The 27,492-nt window shown below is 37.5% G+C and overlaps 1 protein-coding gene across 1 annotated transcript in view; it reads left to right on the top strand.

The window, feature by feature from the left end:
* csmd3b (CUB and Sushi multiple domains 3b) overlaps window positions 1–22,941 on the top strand; it is a 332,481-nt gene extending 309,540 nt beyond the window's left edge. The window contains 12 exon segments of the mRNA XM_043218230.1: window positions 566–745; window positions 3,560–3,733; window positions 5,205–5,378; window positions 8,529–8,602; window positions 10,585–10,696; window positions 14,391–14,570; window positions 16,458–16,523; window positions 18,045–18,203; window positions 18,938–19,050; window positions 19,908–19,995; window positions 20,134–20,269; window positions 20,597–22,941. Of these exon segments, the coding sequence (XP_043074165.1) occupies window positions 566–745; window positions 3,560–3,733; window positions 5,205–5,378; window positions 8,529–8,602; window positions 10,585–10,696; window positions 14,391–14,570; window positions 16,458–16,523; window positions 18,045–18,203; window positions 18,938–19,050; window positions 19,908–19,995; window positions 20,134–20,269; window positions 20,597–20,756 (1,616 nt within the window). The 3' untranslated portion in view covers window positions 20,757–22,941.
* Window positions 22,942–27,492: the final 4,551 nt, after the last annotated feature.

The following is a 27,492-nucleotide window of genomic DNA, read 5'->3' as shown; positions in this document are numbered from 1 at the left end:
ATTAAATAAATGCCCTGATCGAATGAGGTTTTGTCAGCCACGGCAGAGTGCAAAACTACAAATTTGTTTCATCTGAATTCCAGTGCTGCTGTATTCTTTCTCACATCATTCCAATCCGACCTCCTCTTATTTATCCATTGGAAGGAATGATAATTGTAAAAGATCTGTGGAATTGATTTCGAAGTTGCACCTCGGGGACGCTGGTGGGACAGGAGCCATGCTTGCGTGCTACTATTGATTTCTTTACATAATAACAAGATCTATCATTTCAAATAAAAAGCCAGGGGTCCTAAAGATTGCTGTAGCGTAAATGAGTTGTTAAAGATGATTTGTGAACGTGGCTCCCCAAGGTTTGTTTCGATAGCTTCAATCACATTGCCACAAAAAGCTATGATTGCCATCTGATGAGTTGCATTAGATATTGAATAAAGATCTGCACTGCTGTTGTTTGGCAGATTGTAAATTGCCAAGACTTTTAGCTCAAATAGAGACTATTAGCGCATTGCACTTAACACAGTAGTTCATTTTGGCCTATAACGTCATAGCTGTGATCTTTACTTTTCAGTGATCAACTGCGGAGAGCCAGGAGTGCCAGCCAATGGACTGAGATATGGTGAGGACTTTACCATTGGACAAAACATCACTTTCGTGTGCCAGCCTGGCTACACAATGGAAACCGAGAGTTTCTCCACCATCACTTGTACCGGAAACGGTACCTGGAATGCCCCTGTGCCTTTCTGTAAAGGTAAAACTTGAGTTAAACACCCCTTAACATTATAACAGTAACATTTATATTCAATGTGGTAACATTTGACAGTAAGGTTCAATTTGTGATAAGTATAAGGAAATGACCATTAACAATAATTTTACTGACGTGATTCCCACACAGTTGTCAAACACGATATCCTAAAGTATTTCCTCTGGTATGTCTGATGTAATTATGACAATTTAACATATTATGTTTATAACAGAAACTGTGAGTGTTGATATATTAAAAATAATTAACCATCATTCATTTTGTGATTCCAGAAATACAAGGTTCTGTATGTTCTTCAATAAAAGAATAACAAATAAATATAATTTCAGTTCATAACTTGAATAATTTGACCCCACCCTCCTTGTTGAGAACCACTCAGACTATGACCAAATATGGATTAACAAGGAACAATAATATATATTAGCAAATTAACATTTACAGTATTTATTAATTTGGGATAAAGATATTTAATGCATCAGTTGAACCTTATTACAAATGTTACTTAATTTCCCATTACTCCCACAGGATTCATATTTTCTCTTTAATATTTTATCTGCCTAGTAAAGTCAAAGAGCTTTATTGTTCACAAGGCATGGCCTAAGATTATTCGCTCACTGATATATCTGCACATCTGGCCCCAACCGCCCCGAGCGTTAGATTCACAGATGCTTCACCCAGAGTGAGTTGAGGTCTTCCAGCTTCATGTCTTCGCCCATTGTGATGGATGTCTTGTTTTAAATGAAGGAATGGGGAGGAATGGGGGAGGAATGTTTATCCACCCTTGTAGATCATCTTTTGTTGTGCGATTGCGCTACATTGAACGGTAAACATTCATGTTTTATCAACCAATCATGCTGTTTGACAAATGACAGTCGTACGACGGGAACACAAACACATTTGTAGACTGAGCGTTCGCCCCTTAAGGGCTGTGTTGTCCCCATTATTATAATCAGCTTTGACCTGTGAGCCCTTGCATTTCTTGTAATTAATTTCACAAATGACTCCTGTCATCTTCTCACTGCCAGGAGATGAACTGGCATGGAATATATGAAGTGATATGAAATTGAATTCCAGGTTTGGACGGTGCATTTGTGATCCTCACCAGTGCCCTGGCTTTCAATGCCATTTTGCTGAGCTCATTTAGATAGACACAGATGTCTCATTTATTCCTGTAGGCAGCAGCCTCCTCCTGTCTCTTAAAGGACATGTTGTGCATACATATCTGAAGAGCCTTGAACTTGATATCCTCGGTCTGAACTGATATTCTGTCTCACGGAGCCATTAATATGCATGCTAAAGTGAGTCAACTCAAAAAAGAACCACTCCCACTTCTGTCAAACGCTTCAGGTGTGGGGAGCATCCTGACATTGAGTGTATGCGTGTCCCTTCTGTCTCTTTCTTGCAGTTCTAGATGGTTTACATGAAATATTCATTATCTTAGGAGCTCCAATCTGGTCCAGGCCTCTTTAAAGGGTGCCAACACTGATTCTGATTAATAATACAACAATGGGCTTTGTTGGAAGTTTATTGGTTCTATCAACATGACTAAAGCAAAGGCAGCACGATCAGCTCATAAAGAAGCAGACGAAGCATGGTTTTTGCAGAGAGTAATAACCGTCTGACTAGAACTTTACCATATTATAAAGATTGTGTGTGTGTGTGTGTGAGCATCATATTGGGGTGTTGCGCCATAAGTGGGGGCATGTGTCATCATGAGTGCCCGTTTGAGCAAGGCATTGGCTTCCTGTCTGGTAGAGTGTGATTGATTTTAAGAGCTTGTGTGGTACCTGAGGACTGATAACCGGGAAAGAGGACTTACCTCACAGAGTTGTGCGGGCAGTTATTGGAAAAGATGGGGCCACTAAGACAGATATAGCATTCAGTGACTTCACTGGTGTTAGCAGAAGCAATTAATCTCTTTACCTAACTCAAACTGCTAGTCCTGTTATAGTTACTGCTACGCTTACTGCTACACCGCTACACTTGTTTTATATATAAATAATTGTAACAGGTGTTGTGTTAAGGTTGTTCATAATAAATGTACATATTTTTGATATTTTTGAATATTTTTAATATTGTTTCAAAAGGAAGATAGGAAATGTGCCAAGATGTTACAATTTGTTTGTTTTTTTATTTATTGAAAATGAAGTTAACTACAAACCGCATTTGATTCCGAACTAACTACCTCCTATGGAGAGTTTATTTAATGTTTATTGCTAGAAATAAATCACATCAAATAGAGATTTAAGATAACAAATCTACATAATTTGCAAACCACATACAATATAAATGGAAAATTAAGCAGCTCATTTTGTATTTACTTTACCCTCCTGAGACTACCAATCAGCATTTTCAAGGTTAAGCACCTCCTTTTGCTGATCATTTGTTTAAAAATTAAATAGGCCTTGAAGGTGCCATTTGTGTTATTTTGAGGGTGTTTAGACTTTTGTGACCCTCTCTGTAAAATACAGAAACTGAAAGTCTCAAAATCTAATTATGAGATACCAAACATCAAAGATTAATTTCACACCGGTTTAAATCTTTGACATGGTCTTAATCAGTATTAAAGGTATCAAGGTATCATTTTCACAGAATATTATTTACCTTGTGAAGGGGAATTTTATTATTTATTTTTTTTTTTTAAACAGTACATGTCCAAAAAGTGACTTTAATGGGTTTTAACAGCCAGGGTCCCATTTTTGCTAGAAATCGAGATGAATGTACTATTATGTTGGATAAATTCTAATTGTATCAGACGTGTCATTCTAAACATGAGCTTAACTTTCCTCTGTTTATCTTCAGCCGTTACCTGCACAGCTCCTCCACCCATCTCAAACGGCCTCCTGGAGGGACGTGACTTTGAGTGGGGCACCAGCGTGAGTTACAGCTGCTCCCCAGGATACGAGCTCTCTTTCCCTGCCATTCTCACCTGTGTGGGCAATGGTACATGGAGTGGTGAGGTGCCCCAGTGCTTGCGTGAGTACTGTACTACTCTATTAATATTAATCAAACTGACTGCTTCATCCCTGTGGGTGTTTGCAACTGACATTTCCCAAAAAAGCAGCGGAAAGTTCATACCTTGCCTTATGTCTGCAACTTATCTACTTGCTGTTGGCGAGGACGTCACTATCAGACAATGATTGATTGGGTTCTCGCTGAATGTGAACATGTAGGCCTTAATATCAATTAGATCTGCTGGATTAATATTTGTTTAGGACACAAGGCCAGGTTGGCATAGCATGGTAGGATATCAGTCTGTTTCAGCACAATGCTGTATGATGTCTAAGATGAAGAACCTCCAGACGTGGTATGAGAAGTTAAAGTTTAAAAAGCTTAGTTATCACAAAGGTACCCTTGTTTTAGCCCTCACATGAAACAAAAGCAGGCAATGTAAAAAAAAAAAAAAAAAAAAAAAAAAATCTTTTGCTCGAAAAAGAAAGCATACTTCTGACTTTGTCAGGGTACTGATTTTTTTTTCCTTCTTTTTCTTTTCCACTTTTATTTTATATCTTGACAGCATATCTATAATTCATCAAGAAAAGTCAAGTTTGTAGTGCTAGATCTTAGCACAGTAGTCTGACCAGCATATTTATGATGGATCAGTCAGCTGGTGACGTCAACCATGTGATTGATTTTCCCTCCAGAGACCTATTGTTTGCCTGACAGTGGTAGGGCAATGGATTACGTTTACCACAGGGCTTGGGACTTTCTCCACTATTATATGATCAGAATAACATAATAGCATGTTATTATTACTGTTCCTGCAGTTTACATATATATAATGCATAAATGTTTGGGGTCGGTACGGTATGCTTTTTTTAAAGAAGTGAATACTTTTATTCAGCATGAAATGAATCAAATGTGGCATTAAACGCATATTATGTTATGAAAGATGTGATTTTAAGAAAGGTTTCTTCAGCACAATGATTTCTGAAGGAACATGTGACACTTATTCCCGATCACAGGAATACAATTCATTTTAAAATACATATTAAAATAGAACATTTTAAATTAATATCATAATTAATGCAAATATTATAAATGTACTGTATTTTTCATCATGCAGCCTTGGTGAGAATAAGAGCTTCGAAAAATACTGGATGACCTGCTGCATTTGCCAGAATGCGCAGTATGCATACATCAGAGCACACAGCGTGATGCTACATCCCACAATGCAATCTGCTTATTTTGACCTTCTTTTTCGAGTGTGATGAATGAACCACAGAGAGTGTATATTTCAATAGGTTTCAATAAGTAAGCTTTTTGAATATTCCCCACAATGCTGTATTCACAATTTCAGTATTTGCATCAGTTTCTGAGAAGTGTTGAATATTACAGGTAACATCATGTCCTGTTTTATAACGACAAAGCTTTCAGCGTCATTCACGACTTAACATTTGAGAAGGATTTAGCTGAAAATGTTTCTTTGTGGTCTCTGTGCTTTTAGCTAAGTTCTGTGGAGACTCGGGAATCCCTGCTTTTGGCTCGAGGGAAGGCCGCAGTTTCATCTACCAGTCCGAAGTGTCATTTAGCTGCATGGCTCCCTACATCCCGGTAGGCAGTACTACACGCATTTGCCAGGCTGATGGCACCTGGAGTGGATCCCAGCCCCGCTGTATAGGTAAATCAATTATGCTTAAACCATATGTTAAATTCCCAGTGAAACAGGCTACCATAATAATTGTTCTATGTATATCAAAACCTCATAATGCTAATAATCAGCCAACTGAAGCTGACCACTGCGTCCGACTCTGCTAAGCGCGGAGCAATTACGATCACTTAAGTCATTCGCCTCTTTATGGTTTCATGGTTCAGTTCAGCAGAAGCTAGGTGGTTAGAATTTCAAGTTTTGCCTCAAATAATGCTTTCCAGTACTCTTATGATTACCGCCCACAACGTCAAGCCCTTTTGGTATTACTTGTCGCCCAGTGCACAAACAAGCTCAAAAGTATTTAGCAACAACAACTCTAAAGAAATCGATGGCCTCCCACAGCCCTAGCAGGCCAGCGCTGCTCCAATCGGGCCTGATGTTGTATTGACGCAATTATGGTGGGAAAGAGCAAAGCCACTCCTTTTAGTGACCACAGAACAAGGGAAGTGGAAACAGTTGGCAGACGAGTAGACGAGTATGAAGTGTGGAACGGAGGCCAGGGAAAACGAAATTGCATAAGAAACTTCAACTTGAAGGCTGGCAGTGGCAGCTGTTGTGAAGTTATTGTCCTCTGCTTCTCGGCTCGGTTCCCATGACCTCCTCAAACACTGGTTCTCTGAGGCATGCACATTACTGAAGTTCTAGATTTCACCAATCAAATCTTTCATCGGTTGCACTTCTCAGTTTAGGTTTGATTCATCATCACTAGTTAATGCATTAGTTATCGTGAACACTTTTACGGCATTTATTAATTTTGGTTCACGTTAATTACTACATTGTGCAAATACGTTTTAGCCTTTCAAGTTGAATAAATTACATTAATGTATTCTGAGAAGGCATGAATTAGCAATGAACGATAGTATATTTAAATTAGCATGAACCTAAATTAATAAATCCTGTAAAAAAAAGTTATTCATTAATTAACGCATTAGGTATAATGTACTAATCAAACCATTATTTTCATTATTTTGAACTCACGTCTCTTTTTAGTACAGCTTTATTTAAATGCTGTTATTAATCACTTTATTTTTTATTGCTGCATTTATTGTGTATTGTAAAAAGATGAGTACTGTTTATATAGATCTTTGTACTGTCTGCATAATATATAATCTCTGCAGGATTATATGTTACTTACTGATTTTCCGAAGATATCAGAATGCTTTCTGATATTCTGAAGATATGATTATACAATCTCTTTCAATTGTCAATGCAGTTTTGTTAACTGTTTTCTGTTGCTGACTTTTAGAGTATTATTTTTTGATTTACAGATAACTACTTTTTGTTAACTTGACTATAGTTCAACTATGTGAAATCATGAGTTTGTAACTTAAGCTTTAAGTTTTGAGTCTTTGTTCCTTCCAGGGTTTATTTCGCAATCTATCCCAACAGATTTTTCCCTTGTTACCTTCACCCCAGGTTCCCTTACTGGAGGGTATTAAGGCACTGATCTCCGTAAAGCTGCTTTAGGGTGCTTTTGAATCATGAGAGACTCCATAGAGACTGATGTGAACTAAATCAAAGTTATTATTCCCAAAGAATTGTTTCTCTCTTTTAAAATATAGAGTTCTGTGAATTAGTTCTAACAGTATTTCTATTTATTTATGCAAACATACATACTTATTTCACTTTTACTACTTCTCACTTTTACTACTTCTACTACTAAGAACTGGCCTCATTGCTCTATTATCTTTATCCATTTCTCCATGTCTCATTAACAAAGACTCTTTTCACTGTCCCCCTAAGTACAGTGTTTATCTGATTAAACCCCTCAGTTCATATATCCATGAGGGAGTTCTTCTCCTAACGTCAATAAATACATCGATAATTGTTTTTAATTGAGCAAGTAATAGAATAAATGGTCCCGACTCTGTGAGGCCATTATTAGGGAGCCACAAACAGCCAGCAGGAGATTTGGATGAGCTCTGATTGGCGTTTTTAAGCATTTAGTGTATTGTGCCAACAGAAGATGTCAGCCATGGCCCCAAAGCAGGTGTAATCATTTAGCTCTTTCAATGCGGTATTATATTACACCCTCAAAGACACCATGAAAAAGAATTATAGGGTGTTGGGTGGTGGAAATGAAGTGCTCTAAATTGCAACTACATATTTATATTCTTATAGAATGAATCCTGCTGGCTGTTCAAACTGACTGAGGTAAATCTTATGTAGTTTAGGTCAATGGGACAGATGCAAATAATCAAATTCAACTAACGTTAACATTGTGCGTAGTCAGCTGTAGCAAAATCATAGATTTTTAAAACTTATCTTTAGTTGTTGATGAACAAACAAAAAAATGCATTCAGTTGCAAATTCATCTGTTGGTAGAAGGTGGTGACATTGACAGTTTGCGTGATATGAGCACATCCTTGAAAAATTTGAACTAAACTTTGTAGGATACAAGAAATATTACATTATATTGTTAATGCTATAATGTTTTCCATCTCTGTATACATATTTCTGTTTATAAACGTTTTTTTAATACTTAAGGACGCAAGTCAGTGAATCAGGTGTTCTCGTTTCTACTGGATACTGTTTGGCCTCCTAGTGGGATCTTTCTTCAAAATCAAAGCAACACGAACACTGTCTGCAACTCCTTTCTCAATATGGCAATGCAGTCATATATTTTCTGTGTGCTGACTCAGTATTAGAAGCTCCACGCTTAAAAAACGGCATGGAAAAGGGGTTGGTTGTGTAAGCCTTGCAGGTTGTCCTGTCATTTGCACGCCTGCATTGAATCAAGGGTCTCTGCGTCAGCTCAAAAATGTGCTCTACATCCCAATTACAGAGTAGCACAGCTGTGTTGTAGCAGATGCACTGCTGCAGCAACACTGCCCCCTGCTGCGTCTTCATCAGCCCACCGTAAAAAAAACTGTGTTACGACACTGCTGCAGCGCTTACATAAACACACGGGCCCCATAACCATCACTATAAGCCAAGTCTTAGAGCTGCTTTGAGAGATGTGTTTGGGATCATGAAGGGAGATGTAGCGTTTATTTATGAGTGTTGAAATGCTGTTATACTCTTATGGTAGTGAAAAAGAAACAGATTGCGACAGATAAGCAGATACTGTGTGACTGGATATTCATTTGTTTTGTCTCTCTTCTTCCTTTCTTTTCTCAGAGCCAACTCGTACTACCTGTGAGAACCCTGGGACGCCCCGTTATGGCTCTCTTAACAGGACCTTTGGTTTTAAGGTAGCAGGATGACTACATATATAATTAAAAACATGTGGAGTTCATGCGGCTTAAGTGCTGGTCTTATTAAAGCCTGAGAAGGGCAAACTAGAAGAAATAAGCATTAAGATGAACCAACTACTCTGAAATGTATTATTAAGTATGAAAAGTAATAGCAATTTTTCAACTAAAAAAACTTGCACTCATAAATTATATATATTCTTTTATACATATATTTTTTCTCATATACATTGAATACTATTACATACTGCACATACATAATATTATATTATAACATAGTATCTAACCTTTTTTGCACTTTTATTGTTCTGAAATACTTCCCAACCCACTATTGTCTACAAAAAAATTGCCAGATGTTTGAGATATACTGACAAAAGGATTCAAATAAACCATTTTTGACGGAAAAAAAGCTAGAATAATATAGTTTATAAAAATGATAAAAGTGGTTAAGATAACATTTCGTGAATTTATGACATTAGCAAGGCCTAGAATTCACACTTTTATAACAACTTGAAAGAAGAAATTATTTAGGCTTATTTTAATGCCTGTTTTGTCTTTATTTTAAAGATTTTTTTATAATTTTGTCTTTCATTCCAACTTGAAATTACTCAGAATATAGACCATGAGTTGTATGGATTTTCACAACACATATTTCACAGTAGTAAACCTTTTTTCACAGTAAGCAGTGTCAGCATCTTTTTTGTTTTACTGAATATAGAATTTAATACAGCAGTTGAATAACAGTGTTTTAGGTCAGCTGTTTCTTTAGTCTTCAAATGAATGGTTAAAAAGGAAAAATTTGCCTTAAGATAAAGCTTTCTTTCATAAAACTGATTTTAATTTTCAAAGAATGATTCATGGCTTTTCTCAAACACACTTCAGAAAAAACTACATGGTGTAGGCCCTCTGTTCTCTCCCATCCACTACAAAATATTATTAAGACCTCTCAAGACTTTTTCCCTCTTGAGAAGCAGTGAAATGCACGCATGGATGTAATAACCACCACAGAACCACTCGAAAAGAGCAACAAAATCAACTTCTCAGTAGTGCAAATGAGTCTGATTATGTTTTGTCAGGGGAGCAGGACAGGGGTGAATTGAGGGAGATGTGAGGAAGTCTGCTGAGGAAGAGCATTTATCGCCAAGATGTGCTGGCATTAAGAATTCAAGTCATTACAGTATCAGAGGTCAAGCCCTGCAGAGGCTTCATGAAATGGCTAAATATCATCCTTTCCATATTCGTAAATCATTTGTCTGGCCTCGAGAAAAAGGAGCCAGTCAGGCACTTTTGCTTTCTGGGACTTAATGATGTTGGAGTCAGCGAGAGGAGATATCACGCACCCCAGATAAGCTCCAGTGTCTATGGCACGTCAACCGTGTTCACAGGGACATGTTAATCAATTAATGTGCTAAGCCCACATGTCACTCGGTGACACATTAATATTTTACTTCCCTCGTATGTATACTAAAGCACAGCCCACATCTACAGGCATATATGCAACACTTTTTTGTCCCATGACCTTGCTGATTATAGCATACGGTAGCCACGTTCACATGAGGAGCACTACCATATATTATGGAAATGAGTGCCACTTTACATCACTAGTGGTCCGGAAAGAAGGTCACAATGGCTTCCTAAGTGCATGTTCTGGTGATTACATTAGCTGTAGGTAAAGTAGGTAAGCACCATATATGAGAATATCCACCTAACATTAGTGCAAATACATTTCAGCCTTTAAGAGAGCGAGTCTGGGAAGCAGATGGCAAACGATGATGCAGAAGGAACCTGAAAGATGTGAAATTCTGAGTAACACCTTTGTAGTCATGGTCTTTTATAGCATCTGTCCTCAGGAGTAAAACTCTGTCATTCAAAAGCTGGAAGTATTAGGTGTTCAATATTGTATTTAATCTGCTGCTAGAAGAGAGTTATGGGAGCACAGTGTCTGATGAGATGTGTGTGTGTGTGTGTGTGTGTTTATGCAGGTTGGAAGTATGGTGTCTTTCCAGTGTCAGCCTGGTCACCTGCTGCAGGGCTCCACCACACGGCTCTGCCAGGCCGACCTAACCTGGAGCGGGACCCAGCCGGAGTGTATCCGTAAGTGTTCTCCATAACACATCCTTGGGAATCTGTTAGAATGCCAGTTTATATTTGTGAGTAAATGTTATGTATACTTATTTATAAAGGCCAAAGCTAATTGTATTTGTATAACTGAGCTACACAGAAATTGTAAGTGTACACTGATTAGCCATACACATACCAAACACAGGTTTTAAACAGCCATGTGAACGCATGTACTCCATGAACATGAAAAAGAGCTGTAATAATGGCATTTAGCTACCTGTTGTGTTCTTTTCTCAGCCTTGATAATATGTAACGCTATGAGTTGCGCTAGTAGATTTAGTCAGATTCTTTTTGCTCTTTCAGTCACGTAAATTGTGCATTTACATTTTTTCTCCATTATCAGAAAACTCACAACAGACAACAGTGGTGATCCTTCATTCACAGGTTGTTGGTGGTTATAAGTGCAGTGAATAAAGATGTCGCTGTCGGTCGCTTTAGAGTTCCTGTTTGTCTGTGCAAATGCATTCAGGAAAACAGTCCAAGGGAGATATTGGTTCTCTAGGAAACACTATGCTGGTCAGTTTGTACTAGAACTAAGTTCTTAGGACCTAAAGTCCACATGCTCTCGAGGCCATAAGAGCTTTAAAATATGGTTTTGGACTTGCCCTTGAGTCAGGGCCCAAGACCATTATTCTTCATTCTCTTGGTCTTGACCCTCAAGTCTGAATCCAAGTTTTTGGTCTTTGGCCATCAAGTCCGAGTCTAAGACCATCATTTAGTTCTCTTGAGCTTGGCCTTGGCCATCAAGACTTAGTCCAAGATTATTAGTTTTTGCTTATATTTTGGCTCTCAAGTCAGAGTCTGAGCCTGGTTCCTGTTCTTTGTGTTGGACTTTATAAGTCCGAGTCCAAGACCATCATTTTAGGTCTTGGTCTTGTTTTGGACCCTATTCTTATCTGTTTTCGACTACAACACTGTCTGCTTGAATGAACTATTAAAGCCCAAGTGTTCTGCATACAAACGATTAACATCAATTGCATTTAAGACACTGGATGACCAGTTTTCTCTGTAATTCCAGTAAGTTCATATTCATAATGATTGTTGATTTCACAACATCCATCACATGCAACTAAATCTAAAGTATTCATTCCACTGAAGAGAGTAGGAAGAGTTTATTTCTGTTGTTATATTAACATCAGAAAACACGGTGGAAAATGCACTAAAAAACATATTTATGAACACAATCTTTTCAATATAGGCTTTTACGATGCAACATAAAATACTAGAGTAAACCACTTGTCTGTTGTTTGGAAAAAGATGTCTGGGCTTGATAGAAGGTACTTTTTTGTCTGACTGAATATAGATGTTTATAGCAATAGTTTCTGTTAGATTGACTAGCATTTGGATATAAATGTGCTCTCCCTCCTCATATAAATTAGATTTCACAACCATCAAATGATGTCATAATTCTTAGTGGCATCCTCCTAATAACCATTTTGTAGTTTATGATTATTATTAAAGGAAATACTTCACATAGTAACTCGTAAATTACTTTATTTTCTGCATCAAGCTGCAATTCGTTCACACAGCAGTGTGAAAACACTGTGAATCTTACTTATTGCTAAAACTAGCAGGGTGAAACAGACCTTTGGGTGACTGTGAGACTACTGTAACGATCTGACCAATGTATTGCTTCTCTGAGCTTCATTGGAACAGATGATGTACATAGCCAACCATACTAAAAGAGAATCACTTAGAAAATGTCTCGCATTATCTGAAAGAGGGAAGATTAATGTTTCTCACACAATGGCCACTTGAGTTGAATTGCTTCTGAATTATGTGGGTGATAAATGTGATTTGTGATACCCTGACTACACTCCCCTGGATCACTTCATCAATTGACAAATCACTAATCTCATAGTGATAAAGGTCTCTTTGTGTTCTTAGAAAGTTAAAGCAGACTAACTCCTTGATTAATCTATATTAATTACTTTGATAAAAATAAAATGGTAGAATGTTTACAATTCTGCATTTGATATAAATACGCAGAAAGTGCTTGTCAGTTCAATTTCAAAACATTAGCACAGTGTATCTAAATCTCAAACGGATGAAGATGATTCCAGGTCTAGTGGGTTATCACTGTGGGCTACGAGGCTTGTGATTGGATTATGTCCATTTACCAACAGAAGCTCCAAAATCAACAGCATTAAAGCAGGCTGAAGTACGAGAAAACAGCTGGCCTCTAATTTCACAAGACAGATTGCCATTCAGTTGAAGCATTTCAAAAGCTAATTACATTTTGCATCATGCCACTGCCCCAAAGTTCTGTCATTGTTTTGCAAAAATTAGGAAATGAAAGAATGAGATGGCTAGGAAGACACAGCGCTTCCCCTTGCTTAATTGTAAATCTGTGATAAAACAGCTTTTGTGTGCTCGCACCTAATCACACCATTTTTTCCTCAAGAATAATCGAGATCATTCCGTAATTACGCACTGTAATTTTGTTTACACAGAGCAGTTGGCTACTCACAGAGTCAGGCTGAGTGCTAAATCATCTTTCTCATTCCCCTCTTTTATTTTACACAGAATTGGATAATGGCTGGCTGTCCTTTCCATTAGCGTTCCACTAGATGCGTCTCCAAAGAAATAATGTTTCTTTTCTCTTTTTTTTTTGTTGTGCCTTGCTCTGTCCAGAGAATCACTTATTTCAAGTGAACTGTATCGTATCATTTATAGCAGTGGGAGGTTTTGATATGCAGAAAGCTATAGATAAGTGCGATCCCGGGAACGAGCCCCCAATTTATGTTACAAACCCCTGTTTAAATTCAGGAGAAAAGGGGAAACGCGACACAAAGTGAAACCCAAATCCAAGAATGTTTTATTCTAGCAGAAATGATCTGGAACACTCATCGTACGAAAACAACTACGAGCAAACGAGCAAAAAGGATCTCTGAATTGCGAAACAAAACAAAACAATAACGTGCAGAAACCAAAAAAAAAGGAACCTAATGAAAAACAAAAGAAATGAAAATTTTGCCATTTATTTTTTTAGAAAAATAACAAGACGAGATCATTATTATATCATATACGGCAATTTGCACAATTTGAGGGAAAAACTATTTTGCTCAAATGCTCAATGTTGATCAGAAATCATTTTAAACTTCGATCTCTCCTTTATATCTCAGTTCATATTAGGAAAGAGCAAGAATAACAACCTTTAGCATTTTGATTCACATTTGTATTTTTCTCTTTTGTGGCTGTGCTGTTGATGTAGTGATCATGGATAGAAACCCTTATCAAAGTCTTGGATAAAAGAACTAGGTCCAGTGCACAGAGCCAAAACCTCAATCCGGCTACTTTTGATCAAAGTCATAGTGATGGTGGGAGCTGTTGGAATGACTGAGTGAGCATTGGCTTGCGTTTGATCTGCTGGTGTGACAGGTAAAGGTGCGCTCCCTTTAAGTGTCGTCTGCCAGCATGCATCAATGTCTGCCACACTCAGGGTTCTCAGCCAGCTTTTGTAGGCACAGGAACGTAGCGGTGTCAGCTACTGAGGGAGAGAGCAAAGATCCTCTCTAAAGAAACACGCCATGTTGTCTTAAAAGTTCAAACTTCATTTTGCCCACTAAAGTTTGAAGTCTGATTATATAGGGACTGAGACTGTTTGCTAAATAGTGCTTTCATTTCTTCGGTTTCTCTTTTTAAATTACTTTTGTTCCCTTTGTAGCTCACAGTTGTAAACAGCCAGAGAGTCCTCCTCATGTGGATGTCGTGGGTATGGATCTACCCTCCTATGGTTACACGCTCATCTACACCTGCCAGACCGGCTTCTTTTTGTCTGGAGGCTCTGAGCACCGGGTCTGCAAGTCTGATGGAACCTGGACGGGGAAGATGCCTGTGTGTCGAGGTATCACTTCTTCCAGCACTTTTCACGTTTCAGGATTGTTCGTACAGAATATTCCCCTCAGAAACTGAAACTGACGTGTCCCGTCAGATTTTAGTGATTGAGGTTATTTGACTATTGACTGTTTGTCTATTATTTTACCATTGAAACGTTAGGGGTCATTTAAATCAATCATTTTATTCAGCAAGGATACATTTAATGGACCCTAAAGAGATTTAAAATGTTACAATATATATATTTTTTTAAAAATAGATATTTTAATAATACTTTTTAAAGAATACTGAAAAAACAGCCAATTACAATTTTTTTAAAGGATCATGTGATACTGAAGACTAGAGAAATGGATGCTTAATATTCGATTATTTATATCAATTATTTACAATATTTTCAAATATTTAATTAATGCAGCCTTGGTGAGCACATTTTACATTTTTATACACATTCTTTGGGGTGGGTGGTATGACCACAATCTTATATCACAATATGAGTTATTTTAATCTCACAGTGTATACCCCAATATAGTTATTTTTGCTTTAAAAAAAGGTATTTATGATATGAGAAGTTTTTAGAACCATGGAAAAAAAGTAAAATGTCCTCAGTAAAATACAACGGTCAACGATTAAATGATATGTTAATTACAGACAATAGGGCAAAAAAACTAGAGTAGAACAAATGAATAAGAAATGTTCCATTGTATAAAGTAATCAAATGTTTTTCACTTTGTAAAAAATAAATATATTTCTTCTTATTAAAGTTACAAAAGCCATTTAGTAATCACTTAAACCTGCACAGATCTGATATACTGTGGCATGTTTTCTTTCTTAGTTGTCTGCTTTCACTTAAGACCTAAATTGCCGTGTTTATGAGGATACTTGCAAATTTGGGTATTTTGACACATACAAGTGTGTGTATTTAAAGGTTGAAGGCTTATAAAGCAGCAACAATAACTTCGGGCTTCATGTGTTTGGCACCTCTCTGACAGTGTCTCAGACTAAGCGCTAGCATAATGAAATAAGTTCTCTTTCGCCGCTGATTGTGTTTCAGTGGCTTAAAATAATTTGTTGTTTAACTGCAATGTTCAAAAACAGCACAGCAATGTCATTTATAGAGTATTTCAAAATTCCAAGTCAAAATCAGTATGTATCGTTCACCCCTAAACATACTGATTTGTATGAATAAATTCAGCTGGGTTTTTACTTTTCGGTCATGCCTTATTTCGTAAAGTCACTACAAAAAGCCCCTCTCAAAAAATAAGGCGCACGTTTTCATAGCCTTTTCCCCTCCAAAATTAAATGTAACTGATTTCTCTCCATTCTCTATTATGATACATTTTTCTAAGCCAGACATCATTTCTTCATCTGATAACTGAGACTTTCCACTTCCGGCCCAAGCGAGTGTGTGCTCAGGTGGGGTGTCGGAGCGTTAGCGTGTGGCCAGCGTGCTGCAGTGCTGTGATTTTATCTTCCTGGTCTTCATCCTGCAGCTCCGAGCACTGCCACAGCAGCCAGCACACTCCACCATGCGTCACACAGCTGTACACTTCAGGCTTTTCAGTAATTACTGCACATAAACAGATGTGATTGTCTATAAAAAAAAAAACTCCCGAGCGGTCGACACGGAGCTTCTCCAAACTGTGTTTTCTCCCTCATTTTTCAGCGCCTGTACTGAACAGCCTCATTTTAAATGTTCAGTTATGCTGCTTGATATGTTGACCGTGTCAACCCCTGCTGTCTGCAGTCACCTGATTTTTCTTTGTGACAGGGAAGAAAGGAGGCACGCTATTGCCTGGGGATGTTACTGTACGCACAAAATGATAAAAGTGATGCCAATTTGATCTGTCAATCTTTTTTAATATAAATGCCTTATTCATTTTTGCTCTTTCTTTCCCAGCGGGCTCCAAACTATCCGAAAAGCCTATTAAACCAGTCCCAGGGACACCGAGTCCGAAGCTAAATGGTGGGTGCACTGTTATTAGGAAATGGGGTTTCATTTGAAAGACCACTTATGAGTGTTAAGTGCACCTCATTTAGGATGCATAATTTTGGCTGAACACCTCTATTTGGCCACAGAGTGCAATCGTACCTTAAGCAGTCACTATCCGTGATGTATTCCAGACCACAGCCCCAGGAGGAGGAGACTAATGAGGAGAAAACGGGTTCCAGTTAGTTTGACAGTCAAGTAGTCTGGCAGCCGCAAGAAACTCGACTGGAATCACAAGATAATCCTACTGAACTTTGCCAGACTTTCTTAGAGCATATTGCGTATCTTACGTTTATATACTTGGAGAGCAGGATTAAGTAGACAAGCTGATGTCCTGCAAAGCTTTTAGCGGGCAATGGTGAAGCCCCTCCGGGCTGGAACACCTACAGCAAATATGACTCCTCTGAGTCACTGAGTCCGTGACAGAAAGGACAAACCAGATATCCAATGTGTTTCTAGAAACTGGTGGATCCTGGGATCAGTTCAGAACGCGGATCAGCTCCCTTGGAGCTTCTGGGTTCTGAAACAGTAGATTACAGGAAAATTGACTGCCTTTGTAAAGACTCAGAGAGTGTTATCTGAAAACTCAGACCAACGCATTATTTCTTATCTGGCTCCATTATGAATATCTTAACTGAATAACTGAATACTTTGTTGAATTATACACTGAATTATGGCTAAGTTTGACTTAATCGTTTGCCTTTGCTTAAGCAGTAAGATATAAGAGGCCATATTACATATTACTAAATATATTTATATATAATTAGGTATGTATTAACATATAAATATTTCTTAATGTAATTATCTAGAAATATACAGTTTATAATAAAGTTTATAGTCTACCTGGTTTTTAATGAAAGTTATGATAAAGTCAAATCTAGCTTTTTATACTTTGGGTTACTGAAAGTCTGGGTTGTATCTCGTTAAAGATCATGGTTCATACACAGTTGTTTTTATATATAGTAGTTTGGCATTAGCATTTTAGCACAGCTGAAACAAGTTTTTATTTTAGTTTTATTCTTTTTTTCTAATACACAATATACTTTCTTTTGCCTATGAAATGTATGATATAGTAATGATCAGGTGTCTAAGAAATACTTTATTTGCATGTTATTGTAGCCTATATCATAAGAGAAATATCAGGAATTTTTATTTACGCTGAAAATATTCAGATATGTGTATGTGCATGTATATATTTTATAATATTATATCCATGGATTGATATGTTTGGAAGTCTGTTTCCGCCACAGAATAAAAAAAAAGGGTTATTGCAACTTTTCATCTTTCTTTTTTTCTCAGAACTGTCAGATATAAACTCGTAGTTGCAAGTTATATAATAAGAATGGCGAGAAGTAAAGTCGCAATTGCAAGTTCTAAAGTCAAAACTGACTTGATATCTCAGGATTCTGACTTTATAACTCACAATTGTGTGATATAAAGTCGAATGATATTGTGAATAATATTGAATGTGTCTTGCCTTTGTTTATGTGTTTACAGTTCCTGATGATGTTTTTGCCCCTAACTACATCTGGAAGGGCTCATACAACTACAAAGGAAGAAAACAACCAATGACTTTGAGTATCACAAGCTTTAATACAACCACGGGTAGAGTTAACGTCACATTAACAAGCAGCAACATGGAACTACTGCTTTCAGGTTGGTTTATTGTTAAACTGCGCAGATTTGCTGAGCTGACAGAACACATTATTACAGGCATGCAAACAAATGAAGCAAACATGAGGACTGTGTGTTCCTACCATCACAGAATCTAATTCGGCCCTTCAGAGTAAAATTAAACTAGAGCGTTAACGAGTTAGATCATTAGACTCACTGTACCACCTTCCTCTTTCACTCATGAGACTCACTGGGTCTTTATAAAGCTGACATATGCTTTACATCATCTAATTAATCTTACACACTCCTATTGGCCAGCCATCAGGAGTAATCACTGGTGAATAAAGGTGAATAAACCACCAGTCAGTCAAGTGAAAAATGGACTCGTCGGAATGGTAATATGATCATAGCAGCGAACCATCAACTGATTAGTCATCAGCCAGTTGGAGGGCAATGAAATGTATCTGTTCGCCCAAAATGCTGGAGTGCCATTAGCCATGTCTGCGTGTTCTCAATTAGCTTCTTGTTTGTAGCTTAGAAAGTGGGCAGTTAGGTCAGGAGGAGTGCTTGTAGACAAAGAGCCGTGTCTTAGGTAATGCGAGACTTGTCAATACTTTTATTCTGTGGTCAGACTAGAGAGTGTGTGTGTATGTGTGTGTGTGTGTGAGTGTTCAGCAGTAGAGAGAGTGACTGAGACAAGAAGAGAGCAATATGAGGATGAAACGCTTGTGCGTAGAACATGGAGACAGCTGTCTGTTTTCTGTTCTCTGTCGTAGGTGTCTATAAGAGCCAGGAAGCACGTCTGATGCTGCTGGTGTATCATGTGAAAGCGTCCTCGTCCACCACACTCAGCAAGATCAAAGAAGAGCAGTGGACCCTGGATGGATTTGTATGTGCACATGTGTCATTTTTAGGGCTATTATTATTTTGGACTACAATGTAATGATGGATGATGGAACACTCATGTTTTATGCATATTCACTATTAATTCAAAGTGTTCAATAAACCAATCAATAAACAGTGTTGATTGTAAGTGAGGTAGTTGTTGTACTACCTTTAGTTGTTGTGTAACTAAATATTTTGCTACTTGCCAGAGCAACGTTCTTATAACTATAACCGAGTTTTAAATAGTATCCATTATATAGAAAAAAAAAGAGAATAATGATGAAAACACAAAGCATTTCTAAAATTAAACCACTTACTAAAATGTAAATAAAAACTGAAAATATCAAAAGAAAAACTATGTAAAATAAATATTAATATGTAAAAAAATAAATAAATCTAATTGTATCTTAAAACTAAAATAACACTGATTTACTACTGCACTCATATCAGTATCATTAAAGAAATATTAAATATGATTTGTAAACCAGTTCAGTGGGTTCAAAAGAATAATTTATTTATTAATCAAAAATGACTATCTGCATCTGCAGCATCTTGATTTCTTCAATTCAGAATAACAGAAGGAATGACATGCTGTTTTTTTCTGAAATACAGAGTAGTGAAGTGAAATGTCATTATGCTTTGGAATGTAGTAACAAAATATTTAAGTAAATACTCTTAAAAGTAATTCGAAATTTACTGAAGTACATTTTATTACTGTCCACCATTGCTAATGTGAATGCAAACTGCTAAAAGGGCAGCATGTTGAAAATGTCATTGTTAATTTACCTTTAGTGTTATTCATCTATGTGAGCAGTAGTGATGGTAAGTGAATAATATATGTGTTTGATTGGTTGCTGCCAGGTGTCTGCTGAACCAGATGGGTCCACATATGTCTTTCAAGGCTTTATACAGGGTAAAGACTACGGCCAGTTTGGCCTGCAAAGGCTAGGTATGGGAAACCATTTTGATATTTTTTTACATTCTGCATTCAACATTTCATTAAAGCATTTTAATTATATAGCAAGTTAATTATATAGACACGAATACTAAAATGAAAATGAATGCGATGTTTCTCAATCTCTTGCAGGTTTGAATATGTCAGAAAGTAATAATTCGTCAAATCCACCACATGGTACAAACAGTAGCTCTGTGGCCATAGCAATCCTTGTGCCTTTTTTCGCCCTGATATTTGCAGGCTTCGGATTTTATCTCTACAAGCAGCGGTGAGTCTTGCCGTCCGTCCTGGTTTGTCAAAGTTTGTTTGCCGAGTTGTTATTCTAGACAGATCAGAACGAATTTAGAAATTAGTCTCTGACAAAATCATCATCATTTGTTGCAAGATGGAAAGAAATAGACGGTGACAGATAGCGTCTTTAGAGACGGAATTAGCTCGTTTGCAGGTTATTGAATGCGATCATAATTAGATGCTAGCTTTCTTCCCTGCGTGATTCCACGTACCCGCTGCCGCTCAACGTCTTTCCCAAACTCGCAAAGCTGCTGCAGATTTGATTCTGATGTCGTGTCTTGTGTGCGCTGTTTCTCTCTGACAGGACTACTCCAAAAACCCAGTACACAGGCTGTTCGGTTCACGAGAACAACAACGGGCAGGCCGCCTTCGAGAACCCCATGTACAACACCAACGCAAAGTCCTCTGAAGGCAAAGCTGTCCGATTTGACCCCAATCTGAACACAGTCTGCACAATGGTATAATTAGGTCCGCCTGACGCGAGAACATCTGTGGAGGTTTTTTGTTTTTTATTTAAGGGTTTTTGCTTTGTTTTTGTCTTTTTTTTAAATGGAGATGGAAACAATCGCATTACAGTCATGGACGGATTTGTCTGAGACTCACAGAGGATGTCTAGCACAAACGCTGTTGCCCTTCCTCTGATATATAAAGCACACTCTTCAGGAACCATTTGACCATGTGCGTCCGCGGAGGACATGTATGAAATATGAAACACATTGTCATGGGGGAATTTTTTTTTTTTTTTTTTTTTTTGAAGACTCACTCCGAAAAGCTTCTTCATGACGGAAAGCATGAAGAGATTCTTCTGCTACCTTATTCACACTCCGTGAGTGCTTCTTCACAGTTGACTGGGTATTTTTTTAGGGGAAAGGGATCTGTAAATCTACTTGCATATATATGAGGAGCATTCACCACCTATATTTTTGTGCTATATATTACCACATGGGAGAGACCAAGAGAGAACGATTCTAAAAAGAGTTTATGAGGAGATCAACGATACATGATTTCTCTGACGGTTTTGTACGGTACACAACGTTTTATTTACAGCTCATTCTCAGTCATTCCTTCAGCTTCGGGTTGCTGATGTCGCCAATCATCTCCGTGATTGGACATTGAGGCATTACGTGATGTGTTTGGGTAAAACGAGAGAAAATGTGTGAGAAAGTGGTGTGGTCGTTACCTCCTGAGGTTTTTTTTTTAATGTTAAAGATCTTTGATATTCAGTATGTGTGTCTGTTGATAAGCGCCCATCTTCGGAATGGGCCGTAGGACAAATGTCAGCATTTTGACCTGAAGCCTGCAGATTAGTTTTTATTTTCTATTTATTTTCAATTGGTGTTTCAGTGCGGAAGTATCATTGAGCTCCATTTGTATTTGGTAAACAAATTTGATATGATAATTTGGTCATTATAACTACTTGCCATTCGTATTATTACTGTTATTATATAAAAAAAGAAATTTGTATAAAATGAAATGCACTTGACATTTATACAGTATACTTTTATATAAACCTCAGATTACATACGGTAACAGACAAATGCATGTTTCTTAAGGTATATTGATATATGGTGGCAACAATATGATCATATCTATCGTGTACATACGGCCCGTGAAACACTTTTCCGGTTATGTCTGACGCTAAACGCGTTTATCATTAACGAGCATTGATTATCCGACCGTAAAAAAATATCGAAAGTGGGTTGGGTCGACATAAAGTTTTTACGAAGTACAGTATATGTAGGAGATGAAATTCAGTCATACAAAACGCAGGGTCAGACACTGTTGGTCACGTGTTTCCAGGCCTGCAAGCTGTGAGATTCATTCCAGTGCCTTCTAAAGTACTCACCACCACATTTTCCTAAACAGGTCATATGAAAGGATATCAGAAATGATTATGTGTCAGTAGAATGAATGTGATCTTACAGTCCAGGTACGCTGTTGTGCATCGGTGGGAGCGAACGCTGCAGTCTTCAGGAGGCTATGCTGACATCAATGTCCTGGAGTTCCAAAATCCAACAAACCAACCTGTGATATTTTTTGCATTCATTTTTGCACTCAGCCATAGGTATTTGCAGTCTTGCACATCATTGACATTGACATACTGATTTATTTGAATTCGTTATTTATCTCTAGGATTTTTTTTTTTTTTTTTTTTTAAATACATGGCAGATTTTTACACAGTGCCTACCAAAAACCATGTGACCCAGGTCTGCTGCTTCCTCACTTCCTCTACTCATTCCTCACCTCTGCCATATAGTTTATGGATTTTAATTTCTCCCGCCCTTGAAACGTGTGGTTCAGAAATACAATTTTATCCAACGCCACTGCCCGTCTGAGACATTTTAAGTTCCTCCGCCAGTCTGAACTTATTTGCCAACAACAGCTTTTGCTATAACTGACTGCAATAAAAGAAAACATTTATGATAAAAAAGGACACTTTTCGATCAAACAGATGAATATTTGCAGTACAGCTGGGTACTCCTCCCATGTTAATGCATTCAAAAGAGATATAAAAAGAGGGTAAAAAAAGAATAAAAAAAGTTTTGTAAAGAAATATATTTTTATGAAGAAATTATTTGTAAAATGTATGAAACTATTATGTAAATTTTCAATGCAATGTAAGATTAAAAAGGCTAATTCCTTTTGTAATGAGTGTTCTGTCTTTTTCCAAGTTTCGATGATGATTTTGAGCATTTACTTAAGGTTTTTCTTTGGAATTAAATCAATAATGAAATGTGGGCTGCAAAGATAAGCCAAAATCAACAGACCAAAGATATCATCATGTTTTAAAACATGTTCTCTTAATATTATTCAAATAATCCATCAGATCCGTCTCATAAGCTCAGTGTGAGCATTGTTCTGCACACAACATGACTGATTAGAATTTCACAATTAAACATTCCTGTTTACCCCCTGCTTAAATGTCACACTTGTTGGCTTCAGTCACATTTGTGTTGCTATGCAACCACTTGATGGACACCTTCTATCGCAATTTGATGCATTGAGTGCAGGAGTTAGAATCTGCTGAAATCCCTGTAGGGTGGAGCGATCTCATTTCCCCTTTGACACTGTCTTAATTGCAGTAGCAGTCTGTAAATGAATAAACTCCGCCCATGACAGCTGGGATTGACACATCCATTAGTGACAGTGTTGTTTAGTTCATGTATGACTTTGTGGTGAAATGTGCTTTGTAAAAAATTTTGGCTAATCACAAGGAAGAAGATGCTTCCAGCAAACCTTCTACCGTGGCCCATGAGTGAAATAAGGGAGTAAGTATATGACCTGAATGCTTCCATTTTTGTTTCTTTTGTAGATTATTTTTGTCAGAACACAGCTACTTTTTAAAGGTTTAAAAAAAAAAGAAAACGATTCATGCCCACATAATAGGTTTATCAGCATGTCATCCGTTCCAGCAGGGCCAACCAACCAAATGAATCTTTCTGTCAATTCTAATGTAAACCATAAAATCCATCTTTGAGAATGAGAAAAAATTGCACATATTTATTTTGTATGCATCTGTGTTGCGCTTCATAGGCTTAACAGTTATTTTCGTGTGACAATGCAAAAGTTGGTGACTCATTTTTTTCCCTTTGTCTGCAAATTCACTACAGTATTATTGTATCGAGAGAAAAAAAAACATGAATCAAGGTAAGATTATAGAATATAGGTTTGTCCCTGCTGTCTGAGAGGAAGATGAAAGAGAACAGATGAAACAAACTCATGAAGCGCTCTGTTCTTGAAGGTGTACATTCCTGACACAAGACAGACCTTGAGATACTGAACCTTACATAGCGATGAATGTAAGGCCAATTCCAGTACGACAAGTATTCAAACAAGGTGGAACTGAGGGAGTGAGACAATGAATTGCATGCTGATATCAGTGCTGAAGTCTTTATTATTATTAACAAAAACATTTTCCCGAACCTATCTCCCTCCCACCTGTACTGTATCCGTAATAAAAAGTCCAAATGCCAAAATTAATAATTGAAAAAACTTTTAATCAACTCCCCAGCATATTCTTTAAAAGATAAAATGCTAAATAAAATGCACACGTTTGGGGATAGAATGTGTGATGGTCATCAAAATTCAAAGCGCTTGACAACCATCATCACCCTCACCAGTTTTTAGCACTCCCTCCATACAACCCTTCAGTATAAACTCACCAACCTAACGGAAAGCCACTTCAGAATACGAAGACGCAGTAGTATAATCCAGCAGTCTTCTGTCACAGTAGAGCTGAGGTTCACGTCCACCCTTTCATCTCACCACGGACACGTTTATATCACAACAGCTTCAAGCGCAAATTCTCTTTGAGACGACCCAGCAATTTTTCTCTTTCTACATCATTTCACGCCAATAGTGAGATCAAGGTTACTGGTAAAAGTTCTCCTTTTGCCACAGTAAACTGGGAGATGACACAGCAGCGTTTTGTAGTGCTCCTAGCATAGCACTTTAAAGCCGGACACTGAAGGGGATAACAGAATCACAGGCAGAGAGAGAGAGAGCTTAGAGTACAAAGAGAAGGACTGAGTGTGATAACCGAGACAGGCTCCAGCACTTATTTACTTTAGCCGTAAATCACGTTTCATTCACCCTTTCTATCATATATACCGGAGAGCATATTTTGCCTTGACCTGTTTGTGAAAGAAGCAGCTGCAATAGCAGATTCCTGAACCAATTGTCCTTTTGTTTTTTATTTTGTTCTTTTCTCAAAATAAATACTTGATGGCCACAAAATCAGTCTGGGCTGCATGTCCCAAAAGCACCGGGAGTATAGTATAGTATAGTGACCATTGGAGGAAATGGTTCCTACATTCTACTTATGCTTACAAAGCTGGAAATTCAGCACTGAATGATTTGTTCAACAATATTTGGGCAGATTCTTTGCACTTGGTAAATAGACCGTAGTCAGGATAAACACCATATTGAATTTAACACAGATGGAAATGAGGCTGTGAAGGATAGAGTTACAGGCTTTGCAATTGCAGACACTGTAGGCCCAGAGATGTCCTAGAATTTAGTATTAGAAAAGACTTTAATTATACTTTTCCAGAGATTTTGGGTTTGATACTTTTGCCAAAAATGAAAATTAAACATTTTAATAAATGGTGGGGAGGGTGTTTTTTTATTTCTTATTTATTTATTTATTGCTAACTGGAAGACAAAAAGAAATACTCTGATATTTAGTAGTATACTGCGTAATTTCATGTGTGTTTCCAATAAACATGCTTTAAAAAAAACAAACATTTAAATAATCCATGTCTGTGGATAAATTAATGTCTTGTGAAGTGAAAATACATGTAAGAAAATTACTTATTTTAAACTTTTTCATCTTCGGGCAAACATTAACTTGCAGTAAGGGCTGGTTTGCCCAAACATGAAATCATTTACTCACCCACAACATGTATGAGAGTCTTTCTTCTGTTAAACATAAAGATATTTTGGAAAAGTATGAGTTATGACTTTCATAGTGTGGAAAGAAAATACAGAAGTCAATGAGGTCAATCAACTGTTGGGTTACCAAAGATTCAAGTGTTCGGTTTGAGGAACAACTTGAGGTTGAGTGAGTGATGATGGAATTTATATTTTTGGGGAAAACTATCCCATTAGACTCAGAGATGGATTTTTTTTTCTAAATATCTTTCTCTGAAGAAAGTAAGACCAGCACTGTCTTTATATTTCTTAATTTCATGTTCCGCACTGAATGTCGGGTTGGGAACATGAGTAATTTAAATTTTGCTGGGGGAACTGTCCCTTTAACACCTTTCCCTTGCTCTGCTGTGTAGAGGAAAGCACTCAGTCATGAGTTTCCATCTCTGGCATGCCATTCCTGCGCGTCTACAGCAGATCCCACACTGTTGTTCTCATTTCCCACTGGCTGCAGATTCAGATTGCAAATGCACTCATGGTTACTCAAGAGAGCGAGTGCAGATGTCTTGACTGTGTTTCTGTCTTTCGTCTGCATCTGCCCGCATCCGTGCGCTAATGAGATTCTTAGAGGCCTGATTAAGCACACTGCGCTCGAACCTCAGCTGTGACAATGACAGCCCCATCCAGCCCCGGTGGAGGACATGACCTGCAAAAGGACAGCTAAAAGACAGTTCAACAAAATGACTGATTATGAAGGCTGGGCAGAGACTTGGTGAAGCAGCGATAGAGAAGTTTCTCTTCCATTGTTGCTCAAGGTCACTTTCCTTTCCGCTCACTGAAGAACAAGTGTCTCCTGCCTTGAGGGTTGATGGATGTCTCATTCTGGGCCGACACTGTGGGCGCCATATGAGAATAAATGCATGACAAAGCCCTCCACAGTAAGGCTCACAAGAGAGTTATGATCATTTCCAATTAAAAGTAAGCAATTCAGTTGTCATAGAGGAGTAATGGAAATTCATATTCTCAGACTAGGAAACCCCTCACCCTAAAGGTAATATGCTGGAAATGACTGTCCCTATTCATTCCCCAAAGCACCAGTGATTTATGCAAAATACTTTAAGAGGTAGCGCTATTGTCATTAAAAGCAAAGGACAACGAGAGGGCATCATGCATGGCTCATATGCACCAAACAGCAGAACACATTCACCTGAGGTTCACTCTACATCAAGGTGTTGGCTCTATTTGATAAATAAATAAATTATACATTGCAAATATATTTAATTTCAAAAGAATTGCTCATTTTATCTAGATACATGCATCTGAAAAGGTCAACAAAATTATTATAATTGTACATATTCCAAAACAAAGTTACAGCATATAAACTTATATATAAAACAGAACTGCCACAGTTTTTTTTTTTTTTTTTTTTTGTTCTGCTATAAACTTCCTTCCAAATTATGTTGCAATAGGTAAAATAAATAAATAGTATAAAACAGTAAACTGCCAAGCAGGTTTCATTTCTTGGCACAGTTAAAATTTATTTCTAAATAAACTTAACAGGCTGCAATTTTTTTCAAAGCGAGACTGTTCTGCTGCCAATAAATAAACCTTTATTCCTTGTCGTTCTGTACCTTTACACGATAACATAAATTGCATCAAATCTATTCGAGTCTGACATAGTTTGGCATTAATGGTGGAACACTGTATCCTGGTGCTTTATCGTTTAACCTTATTTGACCCAAAAACTGCACTGTTCTGAGACACTGGTGAAGTAAATGAAGGAAAAGTTATGTGGCTGTTCACATTTCTTAGTGACAAATGGCGTGTGTT

The sequence above is a fragment of the Puntigrus tetrazona genome, chromosome 19 (assembly GCF_018831695.1).
Source record: "Puntigrus tetrazona isolate hp1 chromosome 19, ASM1883169v1, whole genome shotgun sequence".
NCBI classification, from domain to species: Eukaryota; Metazoa; Chordata; class Actinopteri; order Cypriniformes; family Cyprinidae; genus Puntigrus; species Puntigrus tetrazona.
This window is presented reverse-complemented; position numbering and strand designations above follow the sequence as displayed.